A 17,986-nucleotide genomic window follows, 5' to 3' on the forward strand; every position below is an offset into this window, starting at 1 on the left:
ACCTGTAATCAGTGAAGCTGGGCTGGATCCTTCCGGGGCTGGGGGAAAGTGTGTGTAATCCAATCCAACTTGTGTGTGTGTGTGTGTGTGTGTGTGTTTGAGAGAGGGGGAAGGAAGGGAGAGAGGGAGGAAGGAGGGAAAGGGAGAAGAAAAATAAAAAGAAAGAAGGAAAATTCTTTTGCAAAGAAGAAAAACAAATGCTGTCGCTTTAAATCGGAACTGAGTATGCCTGGCTGTGGAATTCTGGGAGTTGAAGTCCACAAGTCTAAAAAAATTTGAAACCCACCACTGGGTCAGTGCCTCACCAGCCATAAACCTCACCGCATGTCACTGATGCACAGATATGGTGGAGTGCCATGTTGGACGGAAGAGACCACAAAAGATGTAACAGGCAGACAGGAGAGTTGGTGAATGGGCATAAGAGAACAATGTTGAACCAATATACCATTTTTACATAATTGTACTTTGTATTTTGGGATAATAGTTTAGTAGGTTTTTCTTACACAATCAAGAGAGTGCGGGTATAATCACTGTATTCTATTACTTTTACATGCAACATATACAGCATTTACCCAATCAACCAAGATTTTTCATATAACTGAATGTGGTGGATGAGTGTCCCTTTGCAAGCAAATGTAAGTTTCCACAAAATGTCTCCTGAATTCTGGATCTTTAATTAGTATTGGATTCAATTCCATGATCTCATGACAACTTCTGCTGCCTAATTTGTCATTACTAATAGAGACAGCATTTCAAAGTAGACTAAGAAAGAAGCAAAGTTTTTGACGACAAGCCTAGACATTACGTGGAGGGTACTGAAACATTACTCTTTGTGGTGTCAAATAAGGTTTTAAAATATTTCTTTGGGAACTCTTGACAAGACCCAGAAAATAAATTATGCTCAAGCCGCAGACAGCAGAACTAATTGGAGTCTGCTTAGTGTTTGTCTCTTTCAGGTCAAAATACTACCGAAAAATTATGGTGAGGAAGGAAGGAAGGAAGGAAGGAAGGAAGGAAGGAAGGAAGGAAGGAAGGAAGGAAGGAAGGAAGGAAGGAAGGAAATCAATGAATTTTTGCCAATCATTTCCACCAAAGAAAGTTATAGGAGAAAATTGGCATCTGTGTCATTGATCCACATTTGACCATTTATAAGTCCATGTTCAGACAGTTAGATTGACATGCAGAATAATAAAAATGAACTAGAAATATAATAAATTAAATACATAAAACATCCCATGTTATTGTATTTGCAAGTGGCCTTTCATGAACATTGGAAGGGAGTTGGAAGGAATCTTGGAGGTCTTCTAATCCAAGCCTTTGCCCAAGAAGGAGATCCTATACCAATCTCTTCTATAAAACCTCCAATGTTGGAGTACCCACAACTTCTGAAGGCAAGCCGTTCCACTGAGTAATTCTCACCATCAAGAAATTTCTCTTTAGTTCTAAGTTGGATCTCTCTTTGATAAGTTTCCATCTGTTGTGTCTTGTCTTGCCCTCAAGTGCTTTGGAGAATAGATTGTCCATCTCTTCATTGTGGCAATCTTTCAAATATTGGAAGACTGCTATTGTGTCACCCCTAGCCTTTCTCTTTGGTAGATTGGAGATATCTGGTTCCTGCAACAATTCATTATATGTTTTTGCCTCCAGACCCCTAATCATCATTGTTGCTCTTCTCTACAATCAATGAACCATAAAATTCACAGCTGGACATACCATACACCATTGTGCCTGAATACAAAATCCCTTTTAACATGATGGAAACTTTAGACCATTTTCATGTGTCTCTATCCCCCGTCCCTTTATGACACTGGACAGCATAACTAGAACATGAAGTTACAATTGAATACATATGAGGAAATACTGTTTGGCTTTGCTAACTGGGGTAAGCATTTGTTTATAGTATGGCACGAAAAGATGTTATGTAGATGGGAAGGATGGAAGAGAAGTTCATTGAGTTCCCAAGTACATTTCCTAAGTGTAGATATGATTGGAAATACAGTTATGTGCTGAAATTGAAATTTTTCAATTCAGATATTGAAAAGGTATAATAATTAGTAAAAAGCACATTGTTTTAGGGGGAAATTTTCTACACTGTATGCAAAAACAGGCATACAGTATAGGAAAAAAATAAGAGCATATTCAATAAAGCTATTGTAAAGGATTTTAATTTTAAAAAATCATTGGGGAAAGGAAGGTACTTTATTTACAACCAGAGGTTAGAGGTTGTGTCCTTGTAGTGTCCCAAATTCTTTCTGACCTGAACACTGCTCCATTACTGTGGTAATCTGGCATTGACACATCACTCACAGGGCCAGAGGAAGGCAGGGAAACACTGAAGGTACCTGGCTATTGATTGTGGCTGGCCAGTTGTTGATTTGAATGTTTTTGAATGAATGAATGAACCTGTATATAAAACCTAACCCAGTACTTGAGAATTCTGTCTAAATACTCAAGTCCAACCCTCTGTCTCTCTCTGAGCAACCCCCTCTCCCTCAATGTTGGTAGAGGCAGAATTGTTTTGCAAAAATGGAGAAAGGACTTTGCCAGTCATAACCATTTTATTACCAGCTTGTGTGGCATAGCACAAACATTTCAGAGTCCTATTGATTTGGAGAGGCATATAACTCCAGTAAGTACATTTCCTATATATTTATGAATTTCATGTATATTTAAATACATGAAAATATATCTCATGTATACGAAATAAATAATTTTCCAGCCCAGTTGGCCTTAGTTATACACATGTATTTAGAGATGGCTTAGGATTCTTTTTTAGCTGTATGTCCATCTTCAAACTGATCTGCAGAAATTTTACCCATGTGCATGCATACATGAATCTGTTCTTCATAAAATGTACTTTTCATATTCAATGGATCTGTTCGTAATAAAATGTCTTCATCTGGTAAAAGTTCTGCATGTGACCTAGTATAAACAGAACTAATTTGAAACAGGAAATGTCCTAATCTAATTTTCTGGGAACATCACCTCATGCTGAAAGCAAACAGTCCCCCCCCCAAAAAAAACCCACACAATTTCGAAGGAAACAAGGGGAGATGTTCTATAAGGTATTATTGCACCCAATTTAATTTTAACTTTTTTTTATTTTGAATGTTCACTCCAGATAAGGAACGTTTGTATATTAGAATCACAAAGAAAATCAAAAGCACTGAACAATCCAAAACTTACAAACCAGCCAGTGATATAGAAACTAATATTCTGAACAAATCTATCCCTCTGGTTTCTCAGAAAACTAGATCTTTGAAAAATATTTCTATTTTTTACCTCATTCTTATTTACTTAGAAGGTTTTTATTGCACTTTTGAAGTTATATTGTTATAAACAGGCAGAGGAGGCAGTGATATGTTATTCTTTTCTTTTTTTATTATACTTCTTTTCATTTCTTTGCAGTGTCTCTGATTACATATATTCCTCATCTAAAAAAGGGCCATGTGATTTCATAATGTCTTCCCTTAGAATTTAATCATAACATAGGGAGACCAGCGTGGTTGAAGACTTCTGAGAAATGATTATACAATGAAAGACTGGACACTCAACTCTCCCCGCTACATCCAACCATGATAGCATTTCAGTATTTTTTTTCTTTGAAAAGTAGTCCAAAATCAATGCATATTTTCCCATGAGGTTGAAATGAGATAATTTGAGAAAAGAACTGAAGGAATATTTGATGCAATAACCAAGCCACCAGAGAAGTTTGTAAACTTAGCACTGATAATATTTTTATCTATCTGTATGCTTACTACTCCTAGAATTTAATATTCATCCATTTGTAACCCTCCTGTTGATAGAAGATGCTTGCAATTGTGATGTGGGCCATCTAAATCAGGTGAAACAGTTCAGACAATGGGAATGTAGCTTAACCTCCCAACCTTCCAGAGAGCTAAAGAGATTATGTGGTGATATGGTGACAACTTTAGCAGAGACAAGAACAACATTTTGAGACCAGGTAGTTAGCTTTTGTTAAGAATGTGAATAGGAGACCCCTGGGAAGCAAATCCCTGCTGAAAGTTGGCCATTTTAGAATAGAATAGAATAGAATAGAATAGAATAGAATAGAATTCTTTATTGGCCAAGTGTGATTGGACACACAAGGAATTTGTCTTTGGTGCATATTGCTCTCAGTGTACATAAAAAGACAAGATTCATTCATCAAGAATCATAAGGTACAACTCTGATTGATAGTCATAGAGTACAAATAAGCAATCAGGAAACAATCAATATCAATATAAATCGTAAGGATGCAAGCAACAAAGTTACAGTCAAGCAGTCATAAGTGGGAGGAGATAGGTGATAGGAACGATGAGAAGATTAATAGTAATAGTAATGCAGCCTTAGTGAATAGTTTGACAGTGTTGAGGGAATTATTTGTTTAGCAGAGTGATGGTGTTCAGGAAAAAACTGTCCTTGTGTCTAGTTGTCTTGGTGTGCAGTGCTCTATAGCTTCGTTTTGAGGGTAGAAGTTGAAACAATTTATGTCCAGGATGCGAGGGGTCTGTAAATATTTTCACGGCCCTCTTTTTGACTCATGCAGTATACAGGTTCTCATAAAAGTTTTAGATGACACAAAACTGGGGAGGAAGGATTGCTAATACCTTGGAAAGCAGACTCAAGTTTTTTAAAAGATGTTGATAGACTTGGACATTAGGTCCTATCCAACTAAGGGTTCAGCACTTAGGCAGGAATAACCAGATGCACAGAGGCAAGGTAAGCTGTACTTGGTTTAGCAATAGTATTTCTGAGAGAGATATGGATATCTTGGTAGGCCACAGACTAAGCATGAGCATGCAACGTGTTGCAGCAGCCAAAGGGGATAAATACATGGGCTGCATTAATAGACTCATGGTGTCAGGGTCACAGAGACTGATAATACCAATCGTATCAGATGAGTTTGGGGACTAAATCCTATGAAAAACAATTAAAGGACCTGGGTACATTTAGCCTAAAGGAGAGAAAGATATGGAGACTACTCGATAGCAATTTTCTAATACTTTAAGGACAGTGATAGGGAAGAAGGTGTAGATTTATTTTCCATAGCATCTGAAGTTAAGAAAAGACTCCGTGGATGGGAGCTTCACAAAGGGAGATCCAAAGACATAATAAGAAGGAAGGTCATGGACCTGAGAACTATTATGCAGTAGAAGAACCTGCCTCCTGGAGTTGTGAGTGTTCCATCATTGGGGGTTTTCAAACAAAGTTTGGAGAGACATTTGCCTGCGATAGTATGAGGATTCCTGTGCAGGGCTTAGACAATAGTCCTGTGAATTTCTGTAATAAAACGGTTGTGCATAGTTGCTCAGGTTTTCAAAACAAATGCAATGTTATTGATTATGAAAGAAAGATGGAAGTTTTCAGACTGGGATAAGCCTCAGCTATAGATAGGGTCTCCTGCTTGGGGGGAAGGGGGTTGGACTAGATGACCTACAATGTCCCTTCCAACTCTGCTAATCTGTTAAAAGTTCTTTGGGATCCTGAATTAGAAAATCCAATTGCAACTTACGCATCTGTTATTATACAGGTAGTTCTTGACTTATGGCCATTCATTTAATGAAGGTTCAAAAATTATGACAGCCTTGGAAAAAGTGACTTGGGTCCCATCCTCAAAGTTATGACCCTCAAACATGCACCCTGCAGTCATGTGATTGCAATTCAGGTTCTTGGCAATCAGCTCACATATATGTGGGTTGCAGCATCTTGCAATTATGTATTTGTGATTTGCAATCTTCCCAGCCAGCTTCCAACCAAACAAAATCAATTGGAGAAGCTGGGTTCACTTAACAATCATGTGATTTGCTTAATGATTGCAATAAAAAATGGTCATAAGATCATGTCAATGACATGATGATTGCTTCACTTAATGACTGCATCACTCTTGTTACAATTGTGGTTATAAGTCAAGGACTACCTGTAAGCGCATATAAAACGTTTGTTCTGCTATGAAAAATCAAAAACTGGATTTTGCTGTTGTCCAAGTCTGTATAAAGGTAATATCAGTTTTGTAAATTTGCTGATCCATTAACAGATTTGTTTTCTTTCTCTGTCTTTCATAAGGTCTACCCAAATAAAAACGTATTCTTGGGACAATGCCCAGGTTATTTTGGTCGGCAATAAATGTGACATGGAAGAGGAACGTGTAATCTCTGCTGACAGAGGCAAACATTTAGCAGAGCAACTTGGTAAGAAAAGTCCTGACAGCAGGGAATTCTACAAACCATTCTGGAGAAGGTTTGCCCATCCTTCTCCATATTTGTCTGGATAGAACTTCTGGAGAGGGTTCATACATGCATAGTGTAATATGCCTAGTTCTCCTAATAGCCAAAGAAAATGAACTGAAAAATATGACTGTCAAAATAATGAAACACTAGGGTTGGTTTCCAGATCAGGAGGTATCATCACGTTTATTCATGTTGTGGGGGTGTTTCTCTATCATGGAAGCTATTGAAATAGAGAAACACCCCCACAACATGAATAACCGTGAGGATACCACCTGCCTACCAGACATCTGGAAACCAGCCCTAGTCAACAAACGTGCCCCACCCACCACCCAGGCTGTTGCAACACAAAACAATAACGGACACACAGCAGCACCAATCAGCACCTATCTACCAATCATGATACAACCACACAGCCAATCCACTTACTGAAACAAAGCCAGCACTCCACACACACACCACCAAGATTTATAGAAAGACGGTAGCTCCGACGACGCTTTAAGCCGAAAACACCAGCCTGAAGATGGCAAATGAGACCTCACCGAAACGTTGCCAAGACAATCTCAATCTTACATGGGAAAAGACCCAAACACAACAAGACCAGCATACCTACACCCATGAAAATCTACTCACACACACACACACGTATATATATGTGTATGTATGTATGTATGTATGTATGTATGTGTGTATATATATATATATATATATATATGCTGGTTTTGTTGTATTCGGGTCTTTTCCCGTGTAGGATTGAGATTGTCTTTGCAATGTTTCGGCAAGATCTCACCTGCCATCTTCGGGCTTGGGCTTAAAATGGGAACGGAGCTTCCGTCTTTCTGTAAATCTTGGTGGGAGGGGATGGGGTGCTGGCTTTGTTTCAGTAAGTGGAATGATTGGTTGTGTGGTTGTATCATGATTGGTAGATTGGTGCTGATTGGTGCTGGCTGTGTGTGCATTGTTGTTTTGTATTGTAACGGCTTGGGTGGTGGGTGGTGTTCATTTATTGGCTAGGGCTGGTTTCCAGATGTTTGGTAGGCGGGAGGTATCATCACGTTTATTCATGTTGTGGGGGTGTTTCTCTATTTCGATGGCTTCCATAATTATTCTCTTGTTGAGGTGTTCTGTTTTGGAGATTAACCTGGCTCCTTCAAAGTTGATTTCATGTCCTGTAGCTTTAAGGTGCTGGAAAAGGGAGGAAGTTTTTTCTTTTTTTCTTACTGCATTCTTGTGTTCTGTGATGCTTGCATTTATTCTCCTGTTTGTCTGTCCTATATATATTGCCGTGTGTGTGTGTGTGTGTGTGTGTAAATATATAAATGGCTCTGTGTGTGTGTGTGTGTGTGTGTGTGTGTTCCAGCATAACTCTGGAACACCTTGAGCAATTTCAATCAAACTTGGTACACAGATGACTTACTCTCTAGAAACAAATACTGTGGGGCTAAGACACCCCTAACACCCCTCAGTGTGTGTGTCTGTGTCTATGTCTGTGTTTCAGCCTAACACTGGAATGCCTGGGCTGCTGAAACGAAAAGGAATGAATTATATCTATAGTATCAAATCACAGTACTTTTGACAGTGATAGTGTACAGTAGTGTGATAGTATTAGGATACAGCTTATTGTGCCTTAAAATGGCATCTACTGTACAGCACCGTGGAGTTGTCATGGTAACGACTTCACAGTTTTCCACAAGAGGGCGCCAACCTAATACTGAATTAGGATAAATAAATATCCAGGCAATCCCGGGTTAACGGCTAGTATGTAATAAAGATAACTGATAAAGAGATATTGAATATCTGAGGCAAACGTCCATATGGTCGCTGCAGATTTTTTGGAGTATTTTCTCCACCCATAAATAGTTGTCGAGTTCTTAATCTTCATCAGAAGAACTTTCCAATGTATCCCATTCAACAAGTAGAGTAGAGGAAAGTTCTCATGTAGTGGAGGATTGATAGCAGAAGTGGTGGAACTTATGTCCTCATTTTTCCCAGTGGATTTTAATTACAGAGGAGATCATAATGCCTGAATACCACCTCTTGCCTTTAATTCTGGCCAACTTCCATTTAACAAAAGAGCTTTGACATCCATCAATAATTCCTTGAGAGAAACGGAGGTTTAAAGACAGTGTTGATCTGCCCAGTACTCAAGAAATTCACCCTAGATTCAATGAATATAAATAACTCCCATTCTATCTCTACCTCCCCTTCTTGAAAGAGTAACAGATAAACTGATGTGATTGCAGTAACTGAGAGCTTTGGTGGCTACAGACAAGGGTGGTATTCACAGACTTTCCCTACTGGTTCACAAATGTGAGTGCCCATGTCCCACCCACCCAACCGCAACTTCCACTAGCGGTTCAGCCGAACCAGTCTGAACCGGCTGAATACCACTTCTGGCTACAGATGATTTTAACTACCTAGAATCGAGTTGGAGTGAAGTAGTGCACATGTATAATATAATATAGTATATACAAGGAGACCTTGCTTAGGGACTGTTTGCATTTACATTAGTGATGAAAAAGTAACTTTATGACCACTGCATTAGAATCCTCTTGGCAAAATGAGTGGCATAGGATTTGGATAAGAAAGGAAGAAATAATAAAGCACAGCTGCAGTTTCACAAGCAATGTGAAAATACAGGTCACTAACTTTAGAGAACTCAAAAACATGTGTACTTAACCCTTGCAATACTCGATTTGATCTAATGAAAATATTTATTCCCTATTGGAGAGCCAGTTTGATGAAGAGGATAATACAACAGGCTAGAACTCTGGGAGATTGGGAGTTCTAGTCCCTCCCAGATGGGAGATCTTGCACCAATAACACTTTCTTAGCCCTAGGAAGCAGGCAATAGCGAATCTGTCTAAAATCTTGTATTATTTTATTTTATTTATTTATTTATTTGAACTTGTTAGTCGCCCCCTCTCCCCACAGGGACTCGGGGCGACGTACAAAAGCAACAATCAAAACAGTATCATATAGAGGAGGTAAAAATAAATAAATAAATTACAGTGCTTAGAAAAAGTTAAAACCCCAATAGCATTAAAAATTTAAAAACTAAAATTAACAGTTAAAAAATGACCAAGGGGTGGAGAAGCTGTAGAGTTATGCCAGGCCGGCTAGTCGAAACAGGTAGGTCTTCAGTTTCATACGGAAGGAGCGGAGGTCAGTTGTTGTCCTAATGTCTGGGGGGAGGTCATTCCAAAGGGTAAGGCCCACCACAGAGAAGGCCCTACTCCTGGACACCGCCCACTGACACTCTCTGGAGGACGGCACCCGGAGGAGTCCCTCTCTGTGTGAGCGAATGGGTCACAGGGATGTATGGGGCAGGACACGATCCCGCAGATAACTAGGCCCTGTGCCATGGAGCGCTTTGAAGATGGTGACTAACACCTTGAAGCGCACCCGGTAGGCCACAGGAAGCCAGTGCAGCTCGCGCAGGAGAGGTGTTATATGGGAGAACCTCGATCTCCCCATAATTACCCGCGCGGCTGCATTCTGGACCAACTGCAGTCTCCGGGTGCACCTCAAGGGGAGCCCCATGTAGAGGGCATTACAGTAGTCCAGGCGAGACGTCACCAGCGCGTGAGTGACTGTGCGCAAGGCCTCCCGGTCCAAAAGGGGTCGCAATTGGCGCACCAGGCGAACCTGGTGGAATGCTCCCCTCGCCACGGCTGCCACATGATCTTCCATAGCCAGCCGGGCATCAAGGAGGATGCCCAAATTGCGCGCCCATTCCACCGGGGCTAATTGCTCATCCCCGATGGCCAGCGATGGAATGTGCTGGTTGAACCGGGAAGCCAGAAGCCACAGCCACTCTGTCTTGGAGGGGTTGAGCTTGAGCCTGTTGTCACCCATCCAGACCCGTACGGCTTCCAGACACCGGGACATCACTTCGACGGCCTCATTGGGGTGGTTTGGGGTGGAAATATACAGCTGAGTGTCATCAGCGTACAGATGGTATCCCACCCCGAAACCACGGATGATCTCGCCCAGCGGCTTCATATATGTGTTGAACAGGAGAGGCGAGAGGATCGACCCCTGTGGGACCCCACAAGTAAGGGGCCTCAGGGTCGACCTCTGCTCCCCTGCCAACACACATTGCATCCGGCCAGAGAGGTAGGAGCGGAACCACCGTAACACGGTGCCTCCGACCCCCAACCCCTCCAGACGGCGCAATAGGATACCATGGTCGATGGTATCGAAAGCCGCCGAGAGGTCTAATAGGACAAGGATGGAGGAACAACCCCCATCCTTTGCCCTCCAGAGATCATCCACCAATGCGACCAAGGCCGTCTCCGTGCTGTGACCGGGTCGGAAGCCGGACTGGCGTGGGTCTAGATAATCAGCTTCCTCCAGGTGACGCGGGAACTGCTGAACCACCACACTCTCAACAACCTTCGCTAAATAAGGAAGGTTGGAGACAGGACGATAATTTGCTAGCTCCTTTGGGTCCAGAGAAGGATTCTTGAGCAGGGGTCTCACCACCGCCTCTTTCAAGGCGGCTGGTAAAAGGCCCTCACTCAGCGAAGCATTCACCAGTCCCAGTAGCCAGCCTCGTGAACCCTCCCAGGAAGCCAGTACCAACCAGGAGGGACACGGGTCCAATAAACATGTGGTGGCTCGGAGTCGCCCGCGCAACCTGTCCAAATCTTCGGTGACAACAGGGTCAAACTCCTCCCAGCATGGTCTCTCAAGGCTAGCCTCGGACGCCCCCCCTGAAGCACTGGAGTGGGTCCATCCCCTCCGGATCTGATCAATTTTATCCTGCAGGTATTCCCCAAATTCCTCTGCCCTGCCCTGCAATGGGGGATCCCGCTGCCCCTGTGACAGAAGGGAGCAGGTCACCCGAAACAGGGCAGCAGGGCGGTTCTCTGCGGACGCTATAAGGGTGGCACAATACCAACGTTTGGCCACTCTTATTGCCACAAGGTAGGTCCTTAAGTAGGCTCTTACCTGTGTTCGGTCGGATTCGGAGCGGGAGGATCTCCACTTGCTCTCTAGGCGTCTCCTGTGGCGTTTCATCGCCCTTAGCTCCCCGTCAAACCAGGGGGCCCGGGTCGATCGTTGCCATCGGAGAGGCCGCAAAGGCGCAACCCGGTCCAAGGCACCGGCGGCCGCATTGTTCCACGCGGCTACCAGGTCCTCTGCCCGGGAGCAGGACAGGTCTGCAGGAGGTGGCCCAAGCTCCGCCTGGAACCTATCTGGTTCCATCAGACGCCTGGGGCGGAACCATCTGGGACAATCTGGTTCCGCCTCCCCGCGGCGGGGAGTAGCGCCAGGGAAGTCCAGCTGGAGAAGTGAGTGATCTGACCATGACAGGGGCGTGATGACTAAATTCCCTCTTCCCAGATCACTCGTCCACTGGTCGGAGACAAACACAAGATCCAGTGTGTGGCCTCTCTCGTGTGTGGGGTCCCAAACTACTTGAGTCAGATCCATGGCTGTCATGGAAGCCATGAATTCCCGGGCTACCTCGGATGCCTGTCCCGTCGACGGCAAATTGAAATCCCCCATCACTAATAGCTTGGGGGTTTCAACCGCCATCTCCGCGATCCGCTTGAGGAGTCCGGGCAGGGCCGTTGATGTATGGCGGGGAGCCAGTATACTATCAACAGGCCCAACTGTCTCCCTGGGCCCCATTTCACGCCTAGAGACTCACACCCAGATATCTGCGACACAGTGAATTCTCTCGGTGCCAAATCTTCCCGGATGATTATCGCTACCCCAACGCCCCTACCTTGGGCCTGTGGCTGGTGGAATACACGGTAACCTGGAGGGCACATTTCCCCGAGGGGCAACCCCGCCTCCGGGCCCAACCAGGTTTCCATTATTCCTGCGAGGTCCGGCTCCCCCTCTGTGATCAAGTCACTAATGAGGGGCGCCTTGTTAACCACGGACCTCGCATTACATAACATCAGCCTAAGGCCCAGGCTCTGCCGATCCTGTCCACCTAGACTGCAGGGGTTGGTACAAGCGACCGGGCATGTCCAGCGGCCCTGGTCTCCCAACCGACTAAACGTTCTTCTAGTGTCCTCGCGCCCGCCCCTCCCTACGACCGTCGCTATTGGAATTCCCCTTGTAGGAATGCTGTTTCCTCCCACCTCCCCCACTCCGCTCCCCTCCATCCTGACCCCACCTGTTGACCTGGCTGTATCCATACCCCAAGGCTGAATAACCCTCCCCCGCTCCCTGGAACCCCTTAAAACCTTTAAAAAACATTTTGCTAAAAAACCCCTAATCCCCCGCTTCCTCCACCTCTCTGGGTTAATGAACCCTTCATCGAGGTGGGCCCTCACCAGGGCAGGGGGGCATGCCTGCGAGAGGGGGGACCCTCGCAGTCGTAGAATGTCAGACCTTGAATAAATTAAGATGTTGATCAGTCCATGACTATGGCTATGGCAGGGTTTTCTTTGTAGCAGGTCCAGTATGTAAATGGAGGTAAAATAGAGAAGTAGAGTACTTAAAAGGCAAGTGAGAGGAGAGAGGAAGCAAACATCGCCAATCCACAATAGTCTATAATCCACCATCGAGGCCCAGAGGCAGTTCTTAAGGTATAAAGAAAGGCCCAGAGGCAGTTCTTAAGGTATACAGAAATCGCAACTCAGCGGGGTGGGGGGTGGGGGGGCGGAGGGGTAGGCGAAGTGCCAAGGCCAGTTACCCGGCCTGTTGATCTTCTGGAGGTCACCCATAGCCTCCGGCGACCCCCCTGGCTTCCTTCTTCGGTCCCCGCGGCTCCTCTCCAACCCCACCGGCCTCCTAACCAGGCAGCTCACCGCGGTCAGAGATATAGAAGAAAAATATGGCGCCCGGTGTTCCAGCGCCATCTCCGCCGCTGCCGCCGCCGTCGCCACCGCCGGTCGGGCCCGAACGCCGCCCCCGAACATCAAGATGTAGCTCTCCTCCCACATCGTTCTTCTCACCGACTCGCTCTCCTCACGGAATCACTCCTCCACTCCTCCGCTGTCCCGCCGTCCTGGCAGCCATGCAAACCTCCTCCACCGTTCTTACTGTTATTCCGCTGCCGTGGCCCAGCCTCTGCGTTCTCGCCTCTTAGCCACCATCCTCCATCTCCCGTCCTCCTGGCTGTCTGGTCCCCCCGGGACCAAGCTGTTCTCAACGAAGGCCAGGGTTGCCACTTAACAATTCTAGACCCCCAGAATGACCGGCGGGGGCCGAAAACGCCCGCTATCCCTGCCAGGGAGCCCCATCGTTCACGGAGCTCTGGGAAGGTCCGTATTATGTAAGGAAAGGTCACTAAAATGTATCAGAAAATATTATTAGTTCTTGATCATTATTAATGTGTAGATAACAGCGGGACATTACATACCCACACAAACTATGACAGTGCCAGGAAAACACCAAAAAATAAGAATTCCCCCCCCCCAAAAAAAAAGACTACAAATGGAACCAGTTTTTTTTCCTAACCCTAAGGACAGGAAAGACAAAGCCACTGGAATAAAAACCATCAAGGCATTGTGGGAAATTATAAAGGACAGTGCCAGGAAGCTCACAGAACCAGCAACCACCTCACAATTATCTAAACAACCAGGGTGAAACACACTAAATCTGGGCTTGCACCAACCTGGCCTGCCCATAGAAAAGCAGACACTTTGAAACACATAAATCTGGTCTGAACACTTAAAAGCAACATATTGCATCACAAAAAAAAAACATTTGCAAAAAGGAATAACATTTCTTGTAGTAAATATATTTTATAAACAATTAAAAAATAAAAATTCCCTAAAATAATTTTTAAAAAAGATATTCTATAAATTAAAAAATCCTTAAAAACCATTGTTAAGTATTCTGCACACAATAATTTATACTGTAACCATTTCAAGATATTCTACCAGCAATAATTTATACTGTAACCATTTCAAGGTATTCTACACAGAATAAATTGAAATAAACCATTTTAAAATATTCTACACTCAATACTTTTAAGTAAAACGATTTTTAAAAATTCTATACACAATAAATAAAACATTCTTTTAAAAAACATTAAAAGAATAAAAGAAAAAAAAAGGTCACTTACCAGCAGGCAGAATCAGTAGCTCTCCGATGCGATGGATGCAGCAGGGAGCAGGCAGGCAACGAGGCAGCAGGACAGGTAAACTTACCAGACTGGATTAGGGTTGTTGGTTAGCTAGGCACACCGCCTGGCAGATTTAGCCAGCCAGGTGAGGCTGGAGAGGGTGGGGCAGGGGGCTTTCGGCTGTGTGACGTATGCCAGCCCACTTTTGGCCGCATGGCGTATGCCAGCTCGCGGCTTTCATGAGGGAAGGCCTGAAGGCCTTCCCTAGCGAAAGCTGCGAAAGTTAGCCTGCTGCTGCCGCCCATCTGCTTTTGGCACGTGGAATACGCCAGCTCACGGCTTTCGCGAGGGAAGGCCTGAAGGCCTTTCCTAGTGAAAACCGCGAAAGCTAGCCTGACACCGCCACCCACCCGCTTTTGGCCACATGGCATACACCAGCTTGTGGCTTTCACGAGGCAAGACCTGAAGGCCTTCCCTTGCGAAAGCTAGCCTGCCGTCGCCCCCACCGCCACCTCCCACCCACTTTCGGTCATGTGGCATATGCCAGCTCGTGGCTTTAGCAGCAAGCACAATGCGACAGCTGCTCGGAAATGAGAAGAATGTTGGCCGTTGGCGCCACGCTTTTAAACAGGTTGCCTCCAGCCTGCTCACTGATTGGCTGGACTCCAGCCAATCAGTGAGCAGCGGGCTGGGCTAGTTTAGTGCAGACAAGCGGGGGAGCAAGCAAGCTGCAATGGGACGGCCAGGGCAAGCAAGCAACAGGGCCGGGGCAGGCGTTCTGGAAGTTACTTCTGGGTCCACAGGTCGAACCTCCTCTCACCGATTGCTAAATTTTACCAACCGGTTCTCCCGAGCTGGTGAAAAACAGCAGAAACCCACCACTGATGTGAATGTAAAACCTGTCGGTGCCTCTGTACACTAATCACATCTTTACTCAAGATTGTGCAAAGCCAACTGCACAATCCTGGGGAAAGACACAGCTTCTATAAAGAGTTGCTAGCAAAAGTTGAATATGTCATTACAGTTCTGTCATCCTTTTTCTCTGTTCAAATCCATAGCATTGTCCTAGTTTATAATATGGATTTTGGATTTCGTAACAATATAATCTAGATCATGGGTCCCCAAACCCTGATCTGTGGACTGGCACTGATCTGTAGCATGCCAGAAACCAGGTGTTATGACCTAGGCTTCCCCAAAAAGCATGAGGCAGATTCCTGTTTCCAACAAAACCCCTTTTATTAAATGAATGTGAATTCCCTTCATTCACATTCAGCAAAGGTCTGGTAAACAGTCTTTCAAAGGTGAATTTATGACCACAGACCTTATCTAGCTTGGAAAGCTGTTATGTAAATATTTTCAAAACTGAAGTGTTGTGCAAGGAAAGACTTGGCTCAGAGTCTCTGAGATTCATTTACACGCCTGAAATGAACAAACGAATGAATGAATGGTTTCCTGCAAAAGCCCACTCCCCTTTCACTCCTCTTTTATTTCCTATGGGAGGGGCCATTCACTGCCCACCTGTGGCTTTACTCCTAAGTTGACCCTGATTCTTAGCTGTTCTTTTCTTCTGGCATCTCTGCACATGCGTACACTAGGGAAAGGCTCCAGCTGTTCCTCTGCTTCACTGCTGTCTACCTCTGAAGGCAGCTGAGAACTGCCAGATGGCCTTGGGCCTATCTCTGCCTTTAACACAGAACCCTCATCCAAGCCTTCCCCAGCCTCCAGGACTGGCCCATGTTCCTCCCCAACCTCCTCACCGTCTGACTCTGCTGCCAGGTCTGCTGGCCACTGGGCCACAACACCAGGCTGCGCAAACAAATGAAGCCCCATCTGTGGGATGCAGGCAGCACACAAACCATGCCCCCTCCAGTCCATGGAAAAAAACTCTCTCCATAGAACCTGTCCCTAGTGCCCAAAAAGTTGTGGGCAATTGATCTAGATGCATTCCATGGTTAGCTCTCTCTTTTCCCCCAAAGATCTGAACTAATCAGAAATGGATGGAGCTGGGTTTTTTCTCCTAGTCACATGGGGGAAAAAAAACAATATATCAATCATTGTTTTAACTAGGATGATAGAGGCAATCCTTGCACTACAATCACAATTGGGATCAGAATATTTGATCATGCTATGTGACCACACCTGATTTTACAACCATTTACAACAGTTGTTAAATGAATTATGACATTAAACCAATCCAGCTTCCCCAATGGGTTTTTTTTAACCAAAAAAAAAAAGGTCACAAATTGTAATCATGTGACAGCATGGATGCTGTAACCAATCATGAATTTGATCTCGTTGCCAAGTGCCCGAATTACAATCATGTGTCTGCAAGGGTGTTGTGACAGTGTTGCAATGACTGTAAGTGCAAATACAGATTTGTTCGTTTGTTTTGAAGTCCCTCAGGGACGTGCGGTCAGGGGAGGCAGGGGAGGCAGAGCCTCACCTCTCTTCATGAAATAATAGTATATAATATTATATACTATATATATATATATATATATATATATATATATATATATATATATGTGTGTGTGTGTGTGTGTGTGTGTGTGTGTGTGTGTGTGTGTGTATGTGTATATGTATATATGTGTGTGTGTGTGTGTTTGTGTGTATATATATATATATACATACATATATATAATATTATAATAGTGAAGATATAATAGTGAAGATACTTCCAATTCTACGCGGGAGAAAACCCGAACAACCAAAGACGTAAATATTATAATATTATATACATCCGTCCGGCCGCGCCCGGGAGCTGCAGAGGCAGAAATGTTGTCGGCGCTCCCGGATGATGAAGCCACGAAAGCGACTGGGGAACGACGAGAACCTTCCTGCTCTGCTGGATTTCGCGCGTTCTCGCGACTGCAATATGCAGTCCCGAGGAGCGCGCAAAGTCCAGCAGAGGCAGGAAGGTTCTCGTCGTTCCCCAGTTGCTTTCGAGGACTGCGGAGTGCGAGCCGGCGGAGCACGCTCAGAAAGGCGGGGAATGGGATCACGTGTGCTGGAGGCTGAGGCAGCCTCAGCCTCCAGCACACGTGGTCCAATTCCCCGCCTTCCTGATGACGTCACCAGCCTCACCAGCCATAAACCTCACCGCACGTCACTGCTCATACGTAACTTTGGACTCTTGTTAAAAGAACTGTCATTAAGTGGAAGAGTAGATGCATACTATATTTACCTTACTGATTTCCTTAGTTCTTCCAGTTGCATTATCGTTTTCAGCTGCAGTCTATAAACCTTATTCAAAAGAGAGATGATTAAAGTTTGACGATATCAGTGTTTTGGGTCTCTTTCACTAGGTTTTGAATTCTTTGAGACAAGTGCCAAGGACAACATCAACGTCAAGCAGACTTTTGAACGGCTTGTGGATATCATCTGTGACAAAATGTCTGAAAGTCTGGAGACCGATCCTGCTATTGCTGCTGGTAAACAGAACACAAGACTAAAGGAGACCCCTGCACCACAGCAGCAACCCACCTGTGGCTGTTAATAACATCATTGTCAACCAAGGCAACTCCAGTGTGTTCTTTGGCCAATAGAGTATTTACCTAGGTCTATATGCCTTTATTTATAATGTCTTACTGGTTCATTTCAGAGGAGTATACCTCTTCTTTAATGTCCACTCCTGGTAAAAGATGTATTCAAAGTTACAAATGTGTAAAGAAAGGACACTCTAATTTCTCTACATTTGGCCTCAAAGCTTAGATGGCTGCTT

At 44.5% G+C, this 17,986-nt stretch overlaps 1 protein-coding gene across 1 annotated transcript in view; it reads left to right on the forward strand.

Moving 5' to 3' along the window:
- Positions 1-17,770, forward strand: part of RAB3C (RAB3C, member RAS oncogene family) — a 134,551-nt gene extending 116,781 nt beyond the window's left edge. Inside the window, exons 4-5 of the mRNA XM_081943362.1 lie at positions 6,067-6,191; positions 17,571-17,770. Coding sequence (XP_081799488.1) covers positions 6,067-6,191; positions 17,571-17,761 — 316 coding nt within the window. The 3' untranslated portion in view covers positions 17,762-17,770. The remainder of the gene's footprint in view (positions 1-6,066; positions 6,192-17,570) is intronic.
- The last annotated feature ends 216 nt before the right edge of the window (positions 17,771-17,986 follow it).

Source organism: Natrix helvetica, assembly GCF_964273705.1.
Source record: "Natrix helvetica genome assembly, chromosome: 2".
Lineage (NCBI taxonomy): Eukaryota > Metazoa > Chordata > Lepidosauria > Squamata > Natricidae > Natrix > Natrix helvetica.